We start from the raw sequence: 24,657 nt of genomic DNA, 5'->3' as shown, positions 1-24,657 counted from the left end.
TGGAAACTAAGATATCTTATATATAAAACCATTTTTTAGTTTTATCTGTGTGGGTATATATATATTTAGAAGCTTATGATCCCAGAAAAAAAGCAGTGATCCTGGGGAAACAGTAGCTCTGCTTGTTCAGTGATGTTGTATATCAGTCCTTTCAGGTCATGGTAAAAATGGCCATTATTTCCTTTTCTTTGTCTCCATAAAAGGTAATGTGAACAATTTACAGAAGTCTCAGATGTGATTGCTGGAGTGATGGGGAGGTTTGGCTGAGAGTCGTAGTTTTCAAAAATCTTCTTAAATTGAAAATCTGTTGGGTAATCCATTCTCCACTACCAGTTTTGGTAAAACATTTATTTTTATGTTCTGTGTGGCAGATTCTTATGTGTTTTTTATTCGCTAACATGAGAATTATGTGTCTGTACATTTACTACTGGTACTGAAGGACAGTTTTCTTAAGATGGTCATTTGAAAGTCAGCATTGCAAAAATGACACAATATGTCTGGTTTATTTTCTCCTTACATTCCATTTTCTCAACGTGGGCCAAGTGTTTAAAGTTTCTTAATTAACACTTAACGGTCCATGTTGAATGTCCCTTATCAGTATGTCACATGTAGGTTTGGATGAATATGGTGCTGAGAACAGGAGTCTTAATTGTAGCTCAGCGTGAGCATTCTAACTAGTCAAAATCATCAGGCAGATTGGTAGGAGAAATTCATATTTGCAGTGGTTGTAAGATCTAAAATGTTAGAGAAGTAGTGAAAAAGTTATTTTCGTGATGGAGTTTCAGTGCTCTGAAAAATTGTTCTACATTTGTTTGTGACCTTATAAAATAAACTTGTAAGATAAGGAAGAATATCTTATTTGAAAACATAACTAAAGGAGGTGCTCTTTCCACAACTAAGACTACGGTGAGGTTACTTTACAAGTTTTTATCAAGTCATCTATGTCAGGTTTTTGTTTGCATTGTCTGTGAGAAAAGACTATTTTTTTTTCTCTAAATTACTTAATTGTCGATAGTCTGAGTTCTTCAGTAACTGTGTGACCACTTTACCATTCCCAGCTGGCACTTTCCCTGCAGTAGAAAGCAAAATGCAGTTACATTTACATTAGCGGACTTTTAATTTAGGAGTTGTTTAGTGCTGGCTGTTTGCATTTTATCTCTGTTTTCTGAGGACAAACACTGTGTTTCTTCTGAGCCAGTCTGCTCTTTGCAGGATGTATCATTTCGCAATTTTACGGATAAATAATTGCTGCTGTAGTGTATTATAAATCCAGAAGCTGGAACTTTACCTTGATGTTTGCATGTGAGTACTCAAAGCAAGGCTGTTGACAAGACTTAAGACAGTGGTATTTCACATTTGTAAACTGATGCATTTCAGCTTCAGAAATCAGTGTGTCACCTGAATGTTAGAAGTATGGGTATATCAAATTCAGTATTGTGGGATTTTAAACAAACAAACAAGCAACAAAGTAATTTGAAATATATCTGTTACCAACAGGAAAGGAGCTTGAACTGCAGTACAAAAACATGTAAAAATTCAGGAATGAAGTTAAAAGGCAAAAGCCAAGATGTTAAAATAGAGGCAGAAAATACAGAAAATAGAGGCAGTGCCTTTTTTATTCTAGGTAACTTAAACTGCAGGTAATTTTATTTCTGGTAAAATTTGTGTTATCAGTACCTACCTTATCTCTGTATTGTCTTTTGAATGTGTTTTTGCAGTATCATGCTTTTTTTTACTATGTGTGGTTCAGAATTGTTAGGAAACTTGTCAGTTGTGTGCTGTACTGTGTTATGTCATATATATGCTGTGCTTCTGTTGTGTCCTCTGGTGACAAAATGTTATTCATTTTTATAATCTCTACTTCCTTGTATTTTCTTTCATGATATGTTTTAGTGTTCAGAGTTGACAATTACAAATAAGTACCAGATTCCTCCTGTCTTCTGTTAGACCTGTGTCATGAAGCTTAATACGCTTGAGGTTACTGTCAAAACTCTATGGAATTACTGTAGAAATTCACACATAAAAAGCCAAAACCCTTGAAAAATAATATTGCTGGTAACTTAACTATAGAAGAAAGCTGTGTCTGTGGAACATGTGATGCCCAGTTGGTTGGCAGACAGGGAAGAACTGTGATTGGTTGTTGCTTCAGTCATTCTTCCGTGTTTTTACTGCATTTAAAAATTCAGGCTAAATGGAAACTTTATATCTAATTAATTCCAAAATATAACCTGAAGTTGTTTTGAGTACTCCTTGAGTCCTTGCTACCACCTTTTTGTGGTTTTAGAATCACATTTTCCTATTTTTAATGTTCTTCTCTTCCCTGTTGCAGGCTTACATAAATAGGAAAATGACTAACTTTACTCCTCAGCTAAGCAAGAGGGTGAAACTGGGTATACACAAAGAGCAACACAATGCCTAAGTCAAAATAAAAGAGGAAAATTGCCTCTTAAAGATCTGAAGTAAATGTTTTTCAAGCCAAAAATGTGATTTATTGTATAATTCTAATGGTATTTTTTATGTGTGTATTCTAAGAGACTTGTTGTGGTTGTGAACTGTGTGAATGTAGTTACTGCTGTAAATGTGTCTTAACTTTTCTTTCACTGCAACAAGGAAGAGGAAAACATGGAAAAAAATAACTTCAGTCTGCACAGGTTTCTCTCTGAAGTCCGGGTAGAATGAAATGTACTTCTTCAGACTGGCAAATGAACTTTTTTCTTCCTGGTATTCATCTGCATCTGATAAATCTTGCAAACTTATTTGAAACCACATGTTGCGTTTTACTGTATTCAAGTTTTCTTCTGGACTAGGGTTACACTGCTCTTTATAAACCAGTTTTGTTCTCCTGAATAGTTTCATCAGTGAACAATAGAGCTTCCTATGCTGTACTTCATGTACCATCTGTACATAGGATGTTTTCCAGATAATGTCTCCCTTATTCAGAGTATGGTAACATTCAGTATCGCTTTTTTTCTAGACTTAACAAGGTTTACTTTTGATAACTGGAATCCTGATATATTTGGCTTGGGGCAGAGGGAGTTCTTAGGAAATTGGAGAATAGTTAAATTCTCAGAGGGATAATGTACATAAATAGTGCAAACGTAATGTACCTTATGTAAAATAGGCTTCAATTACAAAGGGAAATCTTCATGTAAATTAGCAAGTTTCTTATACTGGAAGGTAGGACGGTTTTTATAGTATTTTCCTAAATTTTAATGCAGAACAGATTCTAATGTCTCTTTTCCTTCTTAGATCTGTGTTCCTATATGTGTCAAGTAGATTTTGCCTTGTTTGCTTGCATTTTGTTTGTCTTATTGTAACAGTTCCCGTGATAAATAGAATTATTACCTAATACCAGGATTTTATCAGTTAGCTAGTGAAAACCCTGCTGTCAGTTTAATATTCTCATGTTAGGTTCACTAACCTCCTAATAACATCCACTGGCAGCATCCACAATGAAGATGTAATTCACAAGGAATACGTTATGTGTATATTGTAGCAACATTTGTATAAACAGTGTGGTGAATAATGGCTTCATGTTTGTCTCTAACATTGTAGGGATAGATGTGTGAACATTTACTTTTTTTTTTTTTTTTAAAGTTCTGTCAGGTTTTTTTCCTAGTACTTGCTATAACACTGTGGGAGGTTCTTGACTGCAGATAAATTCAGTGTGCTTGATCAGCCAGCTTCTTTGATGGAGCCTGTGTTTATTTTGCAAGTTAAATTTGGAGATCTTTAGCAGTTTTACACCTAGCTTTCAAAGATTCTTTCTCTGTAAATGTGTTGCCACTAACACAATTAAGTAGTAAAGAACACTACAGCTTTTATTTTTCAGTACTCTGTCTTTTTTAATAGCCATTGCATCCTCTGCATTTTGTCCTGCCTCAAATTTTTGCTGTATATGAGCAAGACAAATCAGCACAGTGGTAAGCTGATTGCGTTTGCTTTGGGAATGTGTAGGGTGCTAAGTTAGGATTAAAGGAAACAAGAGGAGTGGATTTAAAGCCTGCTGACTTGATGGTTGAGGCAACACAAGAATTAACAGAACCTGGAAGAACTCCTTGGTAAAATTACATCAGTAGTAACAGCTTGCTTCTCATTTCATGCTTGCAGAAAAAGTGATTGGCCTTCAATAGGAATGTATTTACTATTTTTTTAATTTGTCTTTGTTAGACAGTTGCTGTATAGTAGGTATGTGTGCAGTGTTTTGAACCTGCAACCATCAAAACTGAGATTGTGCTTTTTTTTTTTCCTCAAGTGAATGGAGTTGTTAGGGTTTAGGAAGTACATGTATGAAAAATGTTCTTTACTGCACTGGGAGTGTCTGGAGAATGTACCAAAAGAGAAGTGATGGTGATGAACCTTTATCAGATTTGTTGGGTCTTGAGCTTTAAACCCTAGTATAAAGAATAGAAATGCAAATTTGCTAGTATAATTATGACAGCCAACGTGACTCTTCCTATGGAAGAAATGTAGGTGGAGTAATGTTTTTGTATCCTTATTGATAGGTTGTTCTACCAAATAATGAATGGGTAAGAATCAGGCTTAAAGATCATCTGTCTCGCTTCAATACTTCAAGGGATGGGGCATCCACTGCTTTTCTTGGCAACCTTGGCTGTGCCTCACATGACCAGACTTTTTTAGGCTTTTTCTTTTTGTGTCTTCCTTTTGTGCTTTTCCAGTATAGTTGTAAAATCGCATTAAGGAAAGTAGCGAGACTCTGGGTTATAATAGGAAGATGTTCTGGCTTAGTGGTACTTAATATGAATATATCGATAGCGTATCCCTGTTAATCCCTAATATTAATCATCAATTGATAAATGTAATCTGTAATACTGAATTGGTAGGCATGAACATATTGGAGAAACTGTTTTGTTTCACATACCTATGGGCCCTTTTTTGTTTTTCATTTGGTAACACATAACAAAATTCAGTTAGTATAAGGAAACCTTAAGTGTTTTCTCTTGGTCTTTTATTTCTAAAATTGATTTTGGATGTCTTCACAAAATATTTTGCTGTCCTATCTACCTAAAAACTTTTTAAAAACCAAAATTCTTTCTGTTTTAATTGTTCTAAGTTGAATACCATATAGATTAACAGAATATCCTGAGTTGGAAGGGATTCCACAAGGATCATTTAAGTACTGTTTATGAATTTCGCCTTAAAAATTGTAATGCAGTAATTTTTTATTTTTAGTATTTAAAGCTGCTTAATATTTTACAGCTAAGAAATAATGGCATAAACCACCTCCCCTTCACCTAAAATCGTGGACTAATGAAGGGGTGGAAAGAGCAGGTACTTGATTAATATCAGCCTCTAATTTGGAGTTTAAAAATAAAACAACAAAAAACCAATACGAAACACCTTGTTAATTACTTGGTTTTAAAAAGCCTGTGTGTTTTGCATCATTCTTTTACATTTAGTACTAGTAAAGTGAGTATTGTAAGAGGTGTATGTTCACTCAGCAAATTCCATTTGAACAGATTTTGTGTGAAATGTTTAAATTTACCTAATTTGCATGTGCAAGGGAGAATGCATTTTTAATGTCTTGTTTCCCACTCATCCTTTCTTAACATTTATTCTTTGTTATATGAACAGTGATTTAAAATGTGAACCCGTTAAACATTTTTCACTTCAGAATAATTGCTTTAAAGTAACTTTTAAATGTGTATATTAAACTATTAATAGCTTTTTAAAATCAGCTTAGTACATCACTTCTTATGAGGTTGTACATTTCCTGTATCATTTAAATTTGGGGTATAAGAGAGAGGTTGCAATTACAGAAGAGGCAGGATTCTGAAATTACAGTTCCACCTTTGAGCTATGCTGTTTTGTTATATCCTGTAAAATAACCATGTACAAAGTACTTCTACTCAATCCTTACTCTTTCAGTATGGTTCTTTCATCATCAGTGCTAGGTCTGGAAGTTGTGTGGCTTGAGATTATCACCTGTGTGGACCCTTTTGCATTATTTGTCTATATGCATCATTTCATCAGCAGTATCGTTATTTCATGTAAGCACGTATCTTTTTTTTCTCTAAAACTTGTTTACTTTAAGTGGCATCCAGAAATAATACTTGTTCTGAAAGAAGTGACCATTGTCTTAGATGCACATATGAAGATGCTACTCTGTAAGATTGCCTTAACATTAGAGCACTTGCTGAAAGTGGTAGTATGATATCTCCTGTTTCCCTTCTAATTCTTGTGTCTTTGGGAGCTTTTTTCCATCCAGATTAGCAGGCGTATCTTACTCACTGAGCTGAAGGCCTCGCATAGAACACTTATTTTTGCAAAACAGGCAGATTTTAGAAGTTCAGTTTTACCTTCTACTGCTTTCATCTTCATGTGGCCGTGTTTTCCAGCATCCTGGTTGTCATTCTTATGAATGCTTTCAAATTTTTGTGTCAGTTTCCTCAGTTTATTAGTGAAGAAATGCACGCACTAAGTGTACCTTTTTTTTCCGGCTTCTGTTTTGCAGTAAGTGGGAAAATGACCATGTCTAATTTATTCAGTCACAATGATGTCTTTTACTGATCCTTATGATAGCACAATAGTTTCCACCATGTCATTGTTCTTGTTTTTTTCTTTTTTCTTTTTGTTTCCATTGACTATTCTTGTTTACGTTCTTTTGTCTATTTGCAGTTTTCATCACAGGGACTTGCTTTGCTGCTTGGTGAAAATATTTAAAGTTCATGTATGTAGGTTGTTCCAAAAGTAATATTTCCTATTTGTTTCCATGGAAATTACAAGAGATACAAATAGCAAAACAACACTATTCATTAAAGCAAATTCTCAGCTACAAAACACTATCTCTCAGCACGACCACCACAAGCTATGCACTTTTGCTAATGGTGAACAAGAGCTTGTGTGCTATACTCATAAAAGTCTGTAATAGTGGAGGTGACCCGGTGTCTCTGTTGTCACTGCTGAAGTGCCCCACTCACTGCCTTACTGTGCTCACATCCATTGTTTGGTCTCCATCAGTGCTTAACAAACATCAGCGAATGTCAATAGGTGCAGTTTTTTCCACATGGAAGATGCAGTGGAATTGTCACATCACAGCATGAACTAGTGCTTGAGCACCAGGTGAGAAGACATGGCTAACCCAGTTGAGTGCACGTGCAAGCTGTTCACCTGAGCGACTGGAAGTGGGTGGACCCTGTGTCTGCTTCTCCTCACCCTCATTTAAGGGTTAGCAGCCATGGGAGTAATATCTTTCCTGATAGAGATTGTGCTCCTCTTGCACTATCACTGGTCATTGGATGGGGTGAGATAATTTTCCTTCTTGTCATCTTCTCTTGCTCCATAGCGCCTGTATTGTAGCAGAAGGCAGAGTAATGCAGTTCCACACATTTGCTTCATAAACACCTCCACGTCAGATGGCCATTGTGGAGGGCTTCCCATTTCCATAATTCAGTGGAATTTGAATTGAATGGAAGGTTCAACCTCTACCACCAAAATCAGCTTCTGAGATCATGGGTCAAAATAATAAGATAGGAAATGTTACTTTTTGGCCAGGCCTTGTAGAAGCAGTTCTGTAATTTTGTTAGGATTTGTACCATAGTATTTTCAGTAGCTGTTTTCTGCCTTAGTTGAAGCAGTAAAATGTTGAGTCCTTCAGGTCTTCCCTATGGTTATGGAGGGAGGAGTTTAATTAGCTTTTAAATATTTGTACCAAGACTTTGAGGTAAATCTGCTTTGAGTTACAAATATAAACAAATACTGAGCTTCTCCCACAAAGATGGTCTTCTTTTCTATCAAGGCTTATGTCCAAAAATCTGTTTAGGAGTTTATAGTCAAATCATTTGTTAGTTAGAAGATTGTAGCTTGCCAAAGTGAAGGGGGGAAAAAAAAGAAATCAAGGGTCTGAACACATACCGTGCTGCTGATGGTATGGTGCATGATCAGTTTCTGTCAGTTACTAACTGGTGACTTTGTACCTGGTTTTACCCAGTTCCAGAGTTATGCCTAAGTTACAGGTTTGGGAAGATCTTTCAATCTGTCTTTTGAGTGGGTGGTGGTAGCATGATGAGGATATTCAAGAAGCCAGATTTCTCACAACACAAAAACTGTTGAAATACTCTTTACTCCACACGATGTTCTCCTATCTTCTTAGCTCCATTCCTGTTGACAAACCCATATCACCATTCCTACCATCTTCAGCGTAACCTTTAGTGAAATTCAAATAAATTCTGTATTTCTTTTCATCTTCATTATAGAAAATGCTTTAAAAATTGGAGTCTGTTGCTGATGTTTTGTAAAATATGAGTGCCTCTACCTTTCGCCTTTAAAAATACAAACAAAACAATGGGACATTGTTTTGCCAGGAATCTTTCACTCTAAAATATGTTAAGGAGCCTTATGCTGTGACCTTGTAATCTCTGCTGCCATCCTTTACACCATGGAATGAGATCAAGAACGAGTATTTTCCTTATACAGAGCTGACTTTGCAGAGAAATAAGAATGTGGATGTGTGAAGAACTAAAATCTTACATTTCCTTATAGCAAGATATTAATTCTCCCATATGTCATCTTTCTGGTTCAGACATGGTCTAATGTGAATGATGTGGTTGTTAAGTCACCAGAAGAGTAGTAGAGTTGAAAATTCAAAGGACCTAAATTAAAAAAAAAAAAAAAAAAAAAAGGTTTTAGCTAATCCTACTTTAAAAGTTTTCACTGCACTAAAATTTGACCAATATTTTTATGAAACTTAAAGTGATGAAAATATTTGCAGCTTCAATGTGCTCGATTGTGAAGGACTACTGTGTATATATTTCACTTCTGATCCTTTCAACAGACACATTATTAACATTATGGGGACTGTTTGTAGAGTAGTTGTGGAAGAGCTGAATAGGTACAAGGTTATTCTACCTTTTTGTGTACTGTCAATTTGCCTGTGTTGTTCTTTTATTATTTTCCTTATAGTTAACATAGTGAAGATATTTTAGTGCATAACTAGAAGCTGTGGATTGGGAAGGCTTTCTTTAGTAAAATGCTTGAGAGTCCTGTAATACAGTCATTGAGAATGTCAGTGTGTGCATAAAAGGCATGATGTTTTTTTCTGAATTAGCTGGAGGATGTGCAGGCAAATAGCACCATCCTCTGGCATTATAATATTAATTAAAATTAAACCTTGAAATTGCTGTCTGTTATTTTGGGGAATTTAATTTTAATAGAATGTACATATCGTACTTTCAGTTTTACATACTCATTTTGGGCCAAGCTTTTAACAGAAATTCTGCTCATTTGCATGGTCTATGTGTATTCTGCTCAATTAAGTGAGTAGTGATAGATAATATCTTTTTAGGGTTATCCTACACATGGTGCTGACTCTGCTCTTTACATGACCATTTATGGTAGGAAGTTGCACTTCACAAATATCGATCTGAGCGTTCTCTAAATCACAGTGAAAGACAATTCACAGTCATTTGAGAAAAAATTCGTTGAATTAGAAGACACCACCAACGATTTAGTTGTTTGTGTGGGAGAGTAAAGGTGCTGGTACAGAACAACTGCAAATGTCTAATACATGAATTATTTTTACAGCAAATTGTAGCTTTGGTTACGGATTGAGAAGGGATGTCATTGGCATTACTCGAGAGTAGTACAAGAAATACACCTACCAAAAGTATGGTTTCGGTATTTACAGGATGAGTTGCAATAAGTTACAATTATGTGAATTCTATGTGATTGAATTCTAGCCCATTTAGCTGTAAGTAATAGGCACAGTAGGCATGAGAAATTCTGCAGGGACATTGCTATCTAGGACTTGACGGATGAGTAAGTCACTTTTAAAAGTTGTGAATTCCTATTGGACTTTTAAATGTTTACGTGTTGAAAACATCAAAAGGCGACAGCTGATATTTGTGTAATCTCTAGAAGACAGACATCCCCCCACAGGTCTGCTTTTCCGTACGGTAGACCTCTGCTCCTTTTACTCCGGAGGTGCTGGCTTAATGAAACTGGAAATCTTGAAATGAGAGTTCTACTCCAGTGACGGTGTTTTTCTTTCATCTAGTCTGGTTTACTTTCACAACTTGCAGACTAAATAGCCATGTCTATGAAAAGACTTAATCAATGGTCTGCATATAGAACTGAACTACGGGTTCCGTTGTTGAAATATATTGCTTAAACATGACTTCAGGGTGATTGCTGATTGGAGTGTCACATTAAACGTCTGGAAACAGAGAGGGAAGAGTTTAATCTACTAAAGCTCTGAATAGTCACAGCTATGATAGAGGTCAGTAAGAAATTCTATGTACAAAATACATTATACCATTCTTTGAGACACTGTTTTTCTGGGACATCAGATATTCCAAATTACTTTCTCGAGTGGAATAATGGCACTGTGAATAAAAACAATCTGCCAAAATGGTGAAATGTTGCTTTTGAAGCCAGCAGGTATGATGGCAATGAGTACAAAAAACAACAATGTTATGTTAATGTTAATTTAGCAATATTTGAGTTTTTGAATGCGCACAATTTGAATATAAAATCGATGGTTAGTAAAGTTCCACTAGAGGGTACTTGTTTCTGATAAAAAGAGCAAGAGTAACTGACTGCTGCGTTATTCATCATTTGAGTTCAGTTAGAAAATGTTGATGGCAAGGCTACAGTGAGACTCCAGAAATTCTGGCTAAGGTCCAGACAGGAAGGAAAATATGATATTGCCTAGTTAGAAAGCATTCCGTTCCATCCACTTCAACTTGATCTAATTTCAGTGTATGTTTCATTCTCTAATTTGTTAAGTCATGTTCAAAATGTTTTGTTAGATTTCTATTTCTGTTCTAAACACAGTTCCTCATGTTACTCAGAGTTTTTATCTTGTTTCAGTTTTTTACACTTCATCACGCAGAGGGTGGTGACACACTGGAACCAGTTGTCCAGAGAGGTTGTGGATACCCCATCCCTGGAGGCATTCAAGGCTAGGCTGGATGTAGCTCTGGGCAGCCTGGTCTAGTGATTGGCAACTCTGCCCATGGAAGAGGATTTGAAACTTGATGATTTTTGATGTCCTTTTCAATCCAGGCCATTCTATGATTCTGTGATCACTGCGTTCTCTGTCTGGCTGTTTCTAGTCTCCCTATTTTTCTAGTCATTGGCCGTGATTCCAACCTCCCCCCCCCCATATTCACTTTCTTCCACCCATAGCTTGCATCACTTTTCAGTTCTGATCCTCTTCTGCTCCCTCTTTTCATGCTTAGGTTCTGTGTGTGCAGTATGTGGCTTCTTGCGTTCTCTACTTTCAACACAAGTTTTACACAATTTAGATTTTTAAATAATCTCAAATTTTTCTTTTTCGCTGTTGCTTTCCTCTATTTTATTAATGTTTGATTCTTTTAATCCTTGATTCTCATGAGTTAAAAAGATCTCTTGAATGGTTTAATTTAGGCAAATTATATACTTTTTGGCTGCCCTTTTTGAAAATAAACTTGTCCATGCTCTTTTCCAGTTTCCTCATTCTACCTGTATCTGGAAGGAGGGGGGAAAAAATTGACCTCAAGAAGAGGTCAATTGCAAATACTCATTTGTTCAATGAGCCAGAAGCTGTAAGCTTTGAAAGCAATCCTTGAGCAATGTCTAGTGCCAGCTAACTGTAGCAAGAGAAACTGCTATTCCCTCTGATAGTGCCTGCTGCACATGCAGCTGTGGCAACTGGCTGTAGGAAGGCAAGCTGTTTCTACACCTTCAGGCTTGGGCTAGTGAATTGGTCTGTGTTGTTAGGGCTGTGAAGAAATGTTCCATGTTGGAGATAGAGCAAGCTATTGACTGATATTCCTGAGTATGTACTCCCCCTCCTCACAGGCTACCAAAGCTTAAAAATAAAGCAATTACTATAGTCAGATGTAAGTAAATATTTTTGATTTTGGTGTTTCTCAGTGAAAATTCCTACTCCCAGTTTCATGAAAAAAGTCATGTTCACCATCTGAAACTTTACAGAGAAGGCAGTACTTACAACAACAAGATGAAGTTACCTGGAAACCTCGACTGTGGTTTCTGTTAGGAAATAACCTTTCTTTTAAAGAGAAAATGTTAAATGCTCTTGTTTGAGGAACTGATTTCAGTAGTGTTGTCAGAGTGGATGTGTTTAAGTACCGTAGAAGGTAACTCAGCATATTGCCTTTTTTATTTTTATAGATCATTGTATTTTCACGAGAGTGAGATGTTTGTTAACATCTGTTGTTCATTGCCGTTTATAGTAGTGTAACGTCATACTTTTCCCGAACTATTTTGAGCCGGTATAATTTAAATACAGTGGAGTGACGTTTTATTTTGAGTTTTAACAAATGACAGCTTTGCTACAAGTGCAATCAGTCAGACTGCTCCATTGAGAGCAATGGAATAAAAAAATATTTTCTCATGTTATTCTGTGTGCTGTGGAATTTGAATGGAGAAAAATATTTAAGTCCCTTTTTACGGGAAACTTAAAAGCAACTTAGCAGCTGTTGAGTCCTACAAGGAAGGAACAGAAACAGTTTGAAGCATGTTGTAATCAATATTTTGAAATAGATTGTTGTGATGATGTTTGTATGTATTAAATAGTAATATAAGTCTTTATACGTGTGAGCAAATGGATAATAGATTCTTCAGAGCATGAGTTTATATGTAATCACGCTGGCATCTCTTTATCTGCTGTCTCATGGATAATGCAAGTTTGGAGAATCTGCCCTATGAGGAGAGACTGAAGGAACTGGGGCTGTTTAGTCTGTGGAAGAGGAGGCTGAGGGGAGACCTTATTGCTCTCTTGCAGTATCTGAAAGGTGCTCACAGCAGGAGCGGGGTTGGTCTCTTCTCACTGGTGACAGGATGAGGGGAAATGGCCTCAAGTTGCCCAGGGTAAGTTTAGGTTGGATATCAGGAAACACTTCTTTACTGATAGGGCTGTTAAGCACTGGAATAGGCTCCCCAGGGAGGTGGCTGAATCACCATCCCTGGATGCGTTTAAAAACAGTTCAGATGTCGTGCTCAGGGACATGATATAGTGGAGAGTTGTTAAGATAGTCTGGTTAGGTTGCGGTTGGACATGATCTTTAAGGCCTCAGTGATTCTATGATTGTATGAATATTTTTTTTTCAGTTTTATGGCCTTAGTTTAAAATTATAGCATATAGGAAGGAAAGTTTTATTGTGATGTCAACCTCAGTTATTAAACCTGTTTTTCAGACAGAACTGTGTCCTATCTGTACTGCTGTTACTGCTAATAGACTCAGGTGCAAAACCAGTAGTGCACTAAAAAATAATCTATTTCTTTTCATGACTTGCTGAGTCATGAAACACTTGGAATAGTCTCTTGATGTGATGGTACAAAACACAATGCCAGTCTTTTCTCCTTTATGAAATTGGTGAGTGTTGCTGTATAATTGGTAGAGGTTTAAGTGACTTGCTTGTGGTTATATAGAAAGTCTGTGGCAGAAGGAGGGATGCAAACCATATCTCCCTTGATCAGAAGACATGGTTACATGTATGTTTTTCCATGGTACTGCTGGTTTATGCAGTACTTAACCCCTTCCCCCACTATTGCTTTATGTTTTTGTATTTTGTTGCTTTATGTGTTTATCTGGAGTGGAAATAATGCAGGTTACTGCAGTGTATTGGGAAGTCTGCAAGTAGAATCTCTAGTTTGAGAATAAATACTAGAATTTAATACATGTTTTTAATATATGTAATAGTAGGAAAAAAATGTTTTGAAATAGCTTCATACTGAAAAATCATTTTCCAATTCTGACAGTGGATTGGTACTGCACAGAAATATGAAAATTGGATTCTCTTTAGTATAGGAAAATGCTCATTTTTTGTGACAAAAAATGCATGTGAACTTATTGGGATTTGTAAGAATGTGTAGTGTTCAGTATAGGGAGTGCTCAGCTTTTATGAAGAAGTATATATCAGAATTATTATTATTAGTTTTAGTAATTTCATAAGACATACAAAAGCCTGAGTTTTAGATCCTTGTTCAAGGAGTAAAAAAAAAAAAAGCAGTCTATCAGTAAAGGAAAAGGATTGTATGGATACTGTATTTATTACGTGAATAAGCTAGATCTGCATTTTCAGAATGACCTTCATATAAACGTGTAATGCTTATGCTCATAAAGTTGAATGATTGAGAGAGGATGTGCTTAAGTAAATTAATTTTGTTTTTCCTGGCAAAGTGAAGTTCAAAGGTTCCTGACTCTTGGTGCTAGAAAACCAAAAAGAAGCCCCAAAACAAACAACAGACCAAAGCAAAATAGACAAAGGGCACAAAATATTATTTTTATCTGCAAGTGGTTGATTAAACCTGGTTTTGTTCAAAGGGAGTTACCATCTGAGAATTGTGAATGGAAGATATGCTTGACATCTTGATATACTTCCTATCTTCTTTTTTTCCTTTTTTTTCTTTAATTCAGGTGTCATAAGGTTTAAAGTTCATCTTCTCAGAAGCAGGATTCACAGTGTAATGATACGGTTTTGTGCAAGGTTTCAGTGCTGTTACCCAATTTAATGAAGGGAAACAAACTGGGGGGAGCAGTCTCTGTGCATAGGATTTTAAAAAGGTGGTATTTTGTTTCCACTGTTAAAACGTCTGGTCATCTGAACTATAAGCCAGTGTGGACTTCAGCACCCAATGCTAGTGCTCATTTCTACTGTCTCAGTGCCAATGCTTTTTCCTCCATATTTAACTTCTTACTTATGTTTCTTACTTGAGATAGCAGATGTTTAGTGGACTTAGCGTTGTTTATATTCACCTCTAGTCTACCTGAGAACAGAGCAGACTGACATTTGAGTGTTCTGAGTGCTAAAAAATATCTCTTCCATGCCTCCACCAGAATTCAAGATTAATTTTTACCTTTTTGTTAGTTTCAATGAGAGTACATACATTGAAAAAGTAAATTCTCTTTTTCTTTCTTTTTTTTTTTTAATTTTTATTTTTATTTTTATTTTTTTTTAATTTAGTAAAGAAGGTAAAATAATCTTTTGGTTTGTTTGTTTACGTCTTTTGCAGGTAATCCTTAGAGCCATTTATACAGATGAAGCCCAAAATCTGGGGAGTTGATTATGGTAAAAGAAGATGGTTGACTTATCCATGCACTTCTGCTATTACACCATGAACACCCTGAGAGGCTGTTTTCATTTTTAAGAACTGCTCTGATGTTTTAGTTGGTTGCTGTATGTGTATGTCTGTCTCCTGTTTTTCAGTCTGCGAGTACTCCACTGTGCCATCAGATTTCAGGGTTGTACTACTAATAATTTTCAAGTTGCAGCAGGTGTCTCTGGTAAGACCTCTTGACCACATCAAAAGTTCTTCAGCTGGAAGACCATAGGGCAGTCACAGGTTAGGGATAAGCAAAGAGAAGCATAAAGAGAAGAGATGTTTGTTAGTTTGGTCACACACTGTCACAGTTGTACTTGAGTAATATCAGTGCAGGTCTCTCTGTTCCCTTTGGTGTTGGGCTCATCCTAATGTAACTCTGAAGCAAGGTGCATTAACGCATCTTTTGCCTTGTAGTACCGTTTGGTATGGGTCCATAGTTATGGTACTTGTAATATAGTTTCAGTGACATGATTGTAGTATTCAGTAGTTTATATCTGAAAACTACTTGGCTTTTCAAAAAATGATATTACTTCAGTATTTTAAAACATTCTGAATTGTGGTGACTATCATATTGACAAACCCTTATATTTTTCTAATTTATGAACGACCATCTCATTTTTGCTTTTTGTATAGCTAGAGTAAGTGAAATATTGGAGCTACTTTAGGACTTCAATAAGGAGTCATTATTAATCTTTATTTCATATACATTCTTGGTGTTAGGAGGAACATTGTCACTGAGTTGCTTGGGTTAGCATTTAAGAATATCTAAATGGCATATGGTTAGAGGAATGTTTTATCAAACTTTTCTTGGCAGGAAGTTTATCTCCTTTTCCTTTGGAGGTCAATTTTCTTGCATCTGCTTTAGTTGTAATCAGATTGGGATTACTGCACCTACACTTTATCCGGTGTTGTAGCACATTTACTTGCCTTAGGATACTTAGCTTGTTGATTCATAAGTGTTTCTTTTGGGAATCCTATCAGCATTGTGCATTGACTTCCTTTTAGTTCCAAGGTGCAATTTAAGGATTTGCATTTGATCTGTTAAGTGTTGAATAGCTTTTGCTTTGTCTGCTAAAGCGGATAAGGGTTTATTGTGCAGTTCTCTCTAATACTCAGTAGATTAGATAGTAAAGTATACTCTGTTCCTAGGCTTCTGTTTTTTGTACTGAAGCCTGTAACCATTAATCTGTAATGGCACCTGCAGTGCACAAGAAATCAGGCCTTGTCCTTATCTTAAATGAGCAGATTGATTTTATTGTTCTTAGTTGTGAAAACAGCGGAGTCAAAAAATGGTGTTTGATGCTTCTGCCAGTGGCATTATTAATAATCCTTGTGTGATTATTGCATCTCTTTGAAGAGATGCAATATATGAAGATACCTTTACAGGGTAGTCCTATACAGTTTGATTTGGCCTTGTATGTGGTCCTGGTCTTCTTCCTTACTGTGTTGAAATAACAGTGGTGTTTTTTTTTGTTTGTTTGGTTTTTTTGTTTTGGTTTTTTTTTTTTTGTTTTTTGAAGTGATAACAGAACCTGTCTGCTGTCAAAGAACAATTATTTTACTATCCCTCGCTGTTTGCAATTTTTTTGTTTTAATCTTTGTTCACCTTGTAATGTTTTTAATGTCTAGCTTTTTAATGTCTAGCTTTAATGTCTAGCTTCATCTTTCTTCTAGGTGCATTATTTAATGCTTCAGTTTGCAATAAATATTATGTCTTGTGTCAGTGAGGTAGTTCTAGTGGATTTTGTTTAGTCTTTTAGATTTTGTCTGGAGAGTGAGTAGCATGGTGTTTTTGAAGGTGGTTATTTGACTTTCTTGAAATTGATGTTAAATTCTGGGTTCGCTGAATATATTTTGTCTTATAATACCTGTAACTTTGGATCAATCTAAAACACCCCAACAGCTGTACAGGTTGAAGCTTGATTTGTGAATTGATTAGGGAATGTAACTTTAAAAAAAAATCTTTTCAAAAAGATTTTTGATATTGGATCAAATGTAACAACTATTGCTAATGGATTGTAAGTGATACGCAAGGTACACAAAAACAAATGTTTTCTTTTATTGATTTCTTTCAACTAATCTGATTTCTTTTTCATCGCGGTTCTATTCATTCTTAGTTCCTAGCATTTCAAACATGATGTTTTCTGAGAATTAACTAGTTCAACATTCAAAGGACCTGTAAAACATTCATGTCTAACTGGCAGTTGAAGGTGATTGTCTGCTTGAAAATTGTTTCAGTTGAAATGGGGAAAAAACCATAAGTTTTCTGCAACATTTCTACCGTAACTCAAATAATGAAGTTCTCATTTAAGAAATAAAAGTAAAAATAGCATAAGGGACCTGTGTAGGTGCTTGAATATGAAAGAAAATCTTCGTGTTTATCTGTTAGCCCATGCCCATTATTTATGAGAACTTTTTCCCTAAATCTTTACTATTTGTCAGTTTTAAACTTTTTAATATTTGTGAACCGCAATTTGTGCTGTTGTCTTTATTTCTTTTGATACTGCTTTTCCTTATTTGGTGCACTTGGTTTGCAATTAGTAATGATACACATGCAGGCTGCTTCTTTCAGAGATCTCTGGGCTACATAGAATAAAAATAAGTATCAACAGATAAGGTAAATGAGGGAAATGAAGTTAAATAAGAATTCCTCAAACAACAGGTTTTGGGGTTTTTTTTTGCTTAAAAAAAAAAAATAATAAAAAAAATCTGAAAGGTTGCACAACAGCTTTTATGGTGTGCTATTACAGACGTGTTTGTGGTATTCCTTTTCCGTACCTGAAACAAACCTTCAACAGGCTTGACCACAACTTTACATAAAACTTGTACAGAGCTATAATCGTGTGGTTTTAGAGGTGTAGCTGTCGTACTTTAGGATTCAATAAAGAATTAATCTGAATGAACGGGACCAAATGGTTCCAGTAATTCATTCATCAAAATTAACTTCTTATTCAAGTGTTCACTTGATTGTGGCTATCAGAATTCGAGTATTATTTGAAGACTAATGGCATTTTTCCAGTTTTCAGATGCATCTGTAGGTAAAGGTTGTGTAAAATGTTCAGTTTAGTTCTGAATTTAGGTTATTGTTTTTATTTCCCACATGTAAAACGTATTTGAAGAGGTATGGTCGTTGTCAATCATACTGTAAAGCTGGAAGTCTTTTCTCTTAAAAGAGGGAGAATGGAGTTGTTTAGCATATTAAACAGGGAGTTGTGGAAAGGAGTCGTTAACTATTTTTATTTATGCTACTCATCCCCAAGGGCAATAACTTTTTAACAGCTTACCAAGAAACTGCTTTTAGCTCTGTTGAATGTAGTTTCACACAATTCAAAATCAGTCTCAGTGCATCTGTGTTTTCATGTAAATTATGGTAAAAATTGATACCTTTTAAAGGGAGTAGGTTGTTCAGTTCTGATTATCATTCCATAATTACCTTTAAGCTCCTTCTTTGATGGAACTTAGTTTGAGTCTGCACTCTTTACAGGTTTGAGGGAAGGCCAAGTAGCTCATCTGTATTTTATGCTCTTGTTAGCACTATCTGAGGTAGACATCCTTTTTTTTTTCCCCACCTTGTACCTAAAGGTTCAACAGTGTTAAGATGAAAGAAAAATTATAAGAAAGAATTAATCTGATTGGTTAATCAGCAGTTGCAAAGTACTACTTCATCCTTGTGTTTTCTGATATCCTTCTGTCATTCTGCAGAACTACTGTCAAAATAGCAAAGCTCTTAAATGGTGTGGCTGTCGCATCAGTGCTTGGAGATGCAGATTAAATATGCAGAGTAGAAATGTTTGTAGATCAGTTTCTTGTTTGTATTTACAACATCTCTATTCAAATTGAAATGTGAAATTCCATAATTATCACAGACTGGTAACTTTGGGTGAAAGAGAAGGAATGTAACCTGTTAAACTTTGTGTGTAACACCTGTTAGTCACGACTTTAAGTTCAAGCATACTTTTTGTCTATTACTAGGAAAACCAAGGGATTCCCAGTCATCCAGAATAGAATCTGAAATTGTGCCGAAAGTTACCAAAATGACAGTGTCTGGAAAGAAACAGTCGATGGGATTTGAAGTTCCAAGGTAAGCTAAGCCCACTTATGTCAAGGTACATCAGTAGCTCTTCCTTCAGACTGATGCACCTGTAGCAAGCGTTCTTCTTCTTTTATTTCTATTTTTACAGCAGTTTTAGTGTCACTCTCCAGAACAAACCATTTCAGCTTCTTGTTTGACTCACAATTACTTTCAGAAGATGGTACCTCACGTTTTGAGTTTAACAAATCCTTTCACTATGAATAGTGTAGAGACATATCAGCTATTCAGACTATTTAAACATCCGCTTCATAGAATACTGAACGTTCATGGGGTTCGTTTATTTTAAATTTAGTTCGCTAAGTGGAATTATGAAATCAATAAATCTTAACTGTAATTGCTTGTTCTTCAAAGGAAGTAAAACATTTAAGAATAATTTATGGGGAAAATAATCACTTAAGACTAAATTTTGTCTTCCTCTGTAGCTTTTATTAACTTTATCAGGTGTTCAGGGTACAACTGTTGTAGAAAAGAAATCAGTCCTCCTTATGCTTTAGCTGAAATAATGTTGTTGATTCTAATTTTACCTTAACTTAGAACTGCTGGGGTGATTTCTTGTTAAGAGTGCAAGAACATGCATGATGAATCAAGAGTCCACCTACTTAACAGCAGTAGCCAGGAGTAAATGCTATAATGTAAGGACAGGTCAAGCATGTTGGGAATACATTTCATTTCTATGAAATGTCACTGCACATAGCATGTGGCTCCTCCATCACCTGCTTTTCCTTTTGGATGGGGTTGGTTTCTATTAACAGTATTCAATGCAGTTTTCTTGTTTGGATATGCTTATTGTGATTTTGAGCTCAATCTTATTATAGTCAAGTACTTGTGCCAAGAAATAGCATGGTTATCTTCAGGAAAATAGTCCACAAGCATAAGCAGTTCCAACACCCCCACCTCAGCTGCAGTATTTGTAGTTCTGATCTGGAAAACATTTTGAGGAGCAAGAAGATAGCATGTTTTTCATTTTACAGCACCTTGTGCATGTTTGGTGTAACTGTGTAGAAAGTAACCAGGTGCTTTTACCTAGTTTTTTAAGTGCACTTAATACAGGGGTGTAAGGCCCCTGTAATAAGGGGTGTATCATTATATCTTTAAAACCATTAAATGCCATTGATGAATGAAATTGAGGTCTTTCAGCTACTTAGATACAATAAAGTGCAAATTAAAAATTCCCAGGATTTCAAAATCCTCTCTCTGCGCCATTTGAGACTTTCAGTACATAAGAGGAAGCATTTTTCTTCCTCTCACCTTTGCTGGTCAGTGACTCTAATAACTGATTCATATTAACTTCACAAAATCTCCAACTTTGGTGTTTGTAGTTCACTGCTTAAATAGGAGTTCTTCATGATAATAAAATGATGTAGGTATAATTAAAAAGTAATATATATAATATAGTATATGATATATACTATACAATAGATATATTATTATTATATATATTATATAGTATATATAATATTATATATAGTATATAATATAAAAAGTAATCATAGAGGAGTGCAAAAGATCTGCCATTTAGTCCTTCAGCGACTTAGTAGGGATGGTAGTGATTGTATTTTTTAGCTGTAACTAAATAATGGCTATATGAAATGTTTATTAATAAGAATAAATACAGAATTTAGTCTTTCTTATTTAATGAGTGCCCCACCTTGTGTAAGTATGTCTGCTTTGTAGGGAAAGGATGAAATAAAAATGTTTCCTCATGTGTAGGCTGGAAAAATTCCTGGACTCAGTCTCTGAGGAGAAATAGTTGTCTCTGCATGGTTCTCAGCTGCTCTGCTTCTCTTTAGAGACTCTGACATAGTTTGTATCATGCTTCCTTCCATTATAATAATGTACTTTTTTGTGACAGAAGGGAAAAAAAAATGACCCTACTAGTGATATCTTCAGGTTTAAATCTTTGGTAATGTGAAGATGTGTATTTAATTCACTTCACTTGATTAGCATTTCAGTGATGCTGCTTAATAAGAACAGGCTGCCCAGAGGAGCTGTAGAATGCCCCTTCCCTATAGGGATTCAAGACCAGGTTGAATGGGGCCCTGGACAGCCTTGATCTGGTGGTTGACAGCCCTTCCCATGGCAGGGGGTTGGATCTGGGTGGGCTTTAAGGTCTCTTTCAACTCTAAACATTCTGTGATTCTACAATTCCTATAGAAATTGTATGGATGTTAGGCATTTACTGGTATAAATGGGAATAGAGGGGTTTATTAGAGAATGGAATGAGGTTTTGAGAAGAACCAATCAACAAAAATGGCAGAAAGTCCATTTGAAATTACAGTGTTATCTGCATGTTTTAAGAATCACACTTGTAGGAACCTGTGATGACCTTCTCTGTTCTCTATGGAACACTGGAGCAGTTGGTCATGCAGAACTGAGGGAGGTGGCTTTGGTCATATCTTTCCTTCTCTGCTTATGAGAATGTAATTTGCCTGATTCCTAACAGATGGAGCCTGACTTGCACTTTTCCATGGTTTCTGCATAAGACCTATGCTAAATATATTGAAGTTACCTGATGCACTACTGTTGCCTTGAAAGCTTGTAATGACTTTGTAGCTTTTATTTGTCCACTTCTAGACTTGAAAAGCAAATAAAAACATTTTCCTTGTCTCAACTCCGTAAGTATGAGAGCTGTTTTTTCTTATGCATATATCTGCTAGTTTTGTGATAATTTATATAAAGATGAATTATCAGGGAAAACAATAGATTTATGCTTATTAATGCCCAAGAAGGCTTTTAAAACTATTTTTCAAGTTCTCTTTGCTACTTATGTGCTGATAAATGTACTGCAGAGGGCTTATAATAATACTAATTTCTAAGTACATAGTTTGTATCTCTGACTGAAAGCACAATATTATGAACTGTTCACAGCAGTTTTGATAAACTTGAATTCTAAACCAAGTGTGATTTGTTAGCATTTGCAGTTTGCACTCCATGCTCTCATTGCTAAATATTTGTATGCTGTGGTGCAGACACCATTCCAAGGTGATTGTACAGTATGCTAGTTTTTGTTGTCAACTTTTATGGAATCTTAAAGATAATTCATGGGCCACGTTTTTAAAAACAGTGGTTGAGCATTAACAATACTGACCATTCTTTGAGTAGCTACTCAGCCTTTGATACCAATTTTTTTATGATGCATGACCTCATAATAATAAATGAACCTTCATTAAAATGTGAATGGAGTCTTAGAAGCCATGAATTACTCTGAGCATTGATTGCCTTTGAAATTGTCTCTGGAAAATGGAGCTTGCTCACTTCTGACAAGCTGTTTTTCTGGTGCTCTAGCAAGATTAATTACTGGGCCTTTCTCTTGTCAAATTGTGAAGGAAAACAGAAAAAACTGTGAGCAAAAAAGATTGATTATTTTAACCTGCCTGACCAATATTGTGTAATTAATAAACTTGAAAGGGGAAATAAATGTAGACATTCCTGTAATGACTCTATGTACTCCGAAAGAGTCGGTTGTATAAGAATAGTTCATGAAGCATCCAGACTTGAAGATTAAAAACAATACTTAAAAACTAAATTATGCAGTTGATCTTCAGCAGGTAAACTTTCAGGTTCTTCTTTGAATGTCTGGTAGTGTGAATCTCAGTAAAAACAGTTGCACAAGGATGAGTTTCTTTTAGCATGTTTTGTGACGGCATATGTTGCACTTCAGGATTTCTTCTTGTTCCCAGAAAACAGTGATGTAACCATAACACTTTACTCAGTTCAATCTTATGGTCTGTGCTGGCAAGACAACATAGGAAGTGTCTTGCCTGGCAGTTCTGGTTTCTACTAAATGTTGATCTTTGCCAGACGTGTCTTCTGATTGCTTAGAAAAAGCTGTGGTAAGAGCTTTAGAAATCTCTGACCTATTCGATGGTGGTCAAGCCTGTTTTTAATAAGTTCTTATGCAATGGTGCAAGCAAATGGTTAGGAAGTGCTCTTCCTCCAAACAGAAGTGGCAAATCTTCTGTTATCTGTCATGGAACAGGATGTTTTCAGATTTCCAGAACATAGTAGTATCTGAAACCTTTAGAAATCTAGATGGAGTAGTCTACTAACAGTTTCAAATACTTTACCCCTGAAGTAGTAGCAAGGCTCATTATTTCACTAGTACATCTAGTACCCTTTCCTTGAACCACCCAAATATGTACTCCTTTTGGCATCCTACAGCAGTGGTAGTCACACCAGAAGGTACTTAATCATGAGGGAATAATTGTTTTATCTGGTCTTGATTCATTGAGGAGCTGTAAATGGTTTGCATTCTGCGACTCCACATTTCATCATATTTTTGGAATTCGTACTGACATAGTCTTTGGCTTATGGGAAAATCTGAGCTTCTGAGTCTAGAAAGTAAACTGATTGCTTAGCTATGTAAGTAGAATTTAGGAACTTACTAATAACTTGTCTTTCAGAATATGTTTTTCTTTTTGAAAAGGTGTTGGAAAGCTATAGGTTAACATGGTTTTGGATCACATTATTTCAAGTTTTAGATATATGTTTTCCTTTTAAAGTTTCTCATTTTTGAAAAATTGGTTTTGGAAGTAATGCAGAGAATACTGGATTGCTGAATGCAAAGGCAGTTTTGATCTGGCTGCTTCTTTCTAGAAATTCAAGTGTTAGAATGTTTAGGAAAAAAAAAATAACACCAATGTGAAATATCATATTTGTGTTATACTGTAACTTTTGCATATTAGCAACCGTCATAATGCTTCAGTGTGAAAGTGATAGATGTTGAGCTGACACTGAATTGAACTTCATCTTCGGGGGAAAAAAAAAAAGAAAAATAATAAGAATCGTTAACGTGTTGGTAGGCATCTAGCAAATAAGTCTTAAATAGGTTAATATATGGTTCAAGCCAGACTGGTCTGGTGTGATTTATATAAGTCAGGTGTTTTTAAATACATTGTTAGAATGTGTATAAAACTTTGTCCCTGCAGTTCTGCAATCCTATTAATTTTTGCTGGATTGTCTTCCAGTCAGTTTTAGTAAAGTCTCTCTGAAGAGAAATTAGAGAAAATATTTGTGCCATTCCGAAGTAGATTTTTCATCTTGAACTTAATGTACTATTTAAGGAATTTAAAAAACAAAACAAACAAAAAACACAAAACCCCCAAACAAGCTGGTATTTTGTTCAGACTGATAGAAATGCATTTTTCTTTTACCAGCCATTCTTCACTCACCTGTGTTAGTGCTTGGGCTTGCCCTGACCCAGATGCAGGACCTTGTACATGACCTTGTTTAACTTCATGAGGTTGGCCTGGGCCCACCTCTTGAGCCTGTCCAGGTCCCTCTGCATGGCATACCTTCCCTCTTGCATGTCAACTGCATAAAGCAACTTGGTGTTGTCTGCAAACCTGCTGAGGATGCCCTTGATCCCACTGTCATGTCTCCTACAAAGATGTTAAGTAACACCAGTCCCGGAGGAACAAATCAAAGTAAAAATTATCATGAATGTATGACCAAGGGCAGTAGATTGATATTGTTTTCCTTTAAATGGTTTACAA

The 24,657-nt window shown here is 35.7% G+C and overlaps 1 protein-coding gene across 4 annotated transcripts in view; it reads left to right on the top strand.

Annotated features, from left to right (window-relative positions):
- HBS1L (HBS1 like translational GTPase) overlaps positions 1-24,657 on the top strand; it is a 60,817-nt gene that overhangs the window by 17,960 nt on the left and 18,200 nt on the right. For 3 of the 4 annotated variants that reach the window (XM_072332615.1, XM_072332613.1, XM_072332616.1), the window contains exon 5: positions 19,042-19,150. In XM_072332615.1, the coding sequence (XP_072188716.1) occupies positions 19,042-19,150 (109 nt within the window). Of the gene's footprint in view, positions 1-14,979; positions 15,036-19,041; positions 19,151-24,657 lie in introns of all 4 variants that reach the window. The other variant, XM_072332617.1, reaches the window with a different exon arrangement.

This window comes from Excalfactoria chinensis, chromosome 3, assembly GCF_039878825.1.
Source record: "Excalfactoria chinensis isolate bCotChi1 chromosome 3, bCotChi1.hap2, whole genome shotgun sequence".
NCBI classification, from domain to species: domain Eukaryota; kingdom Metazoa; phylum Chordata; class Aves; order Galliformes; family Phasianidae; genus Excalfactoria; species Excalfactoria chinensis.
This window is presented reverse-complemented; position numbering and strand designations above follow the sequence as displayed.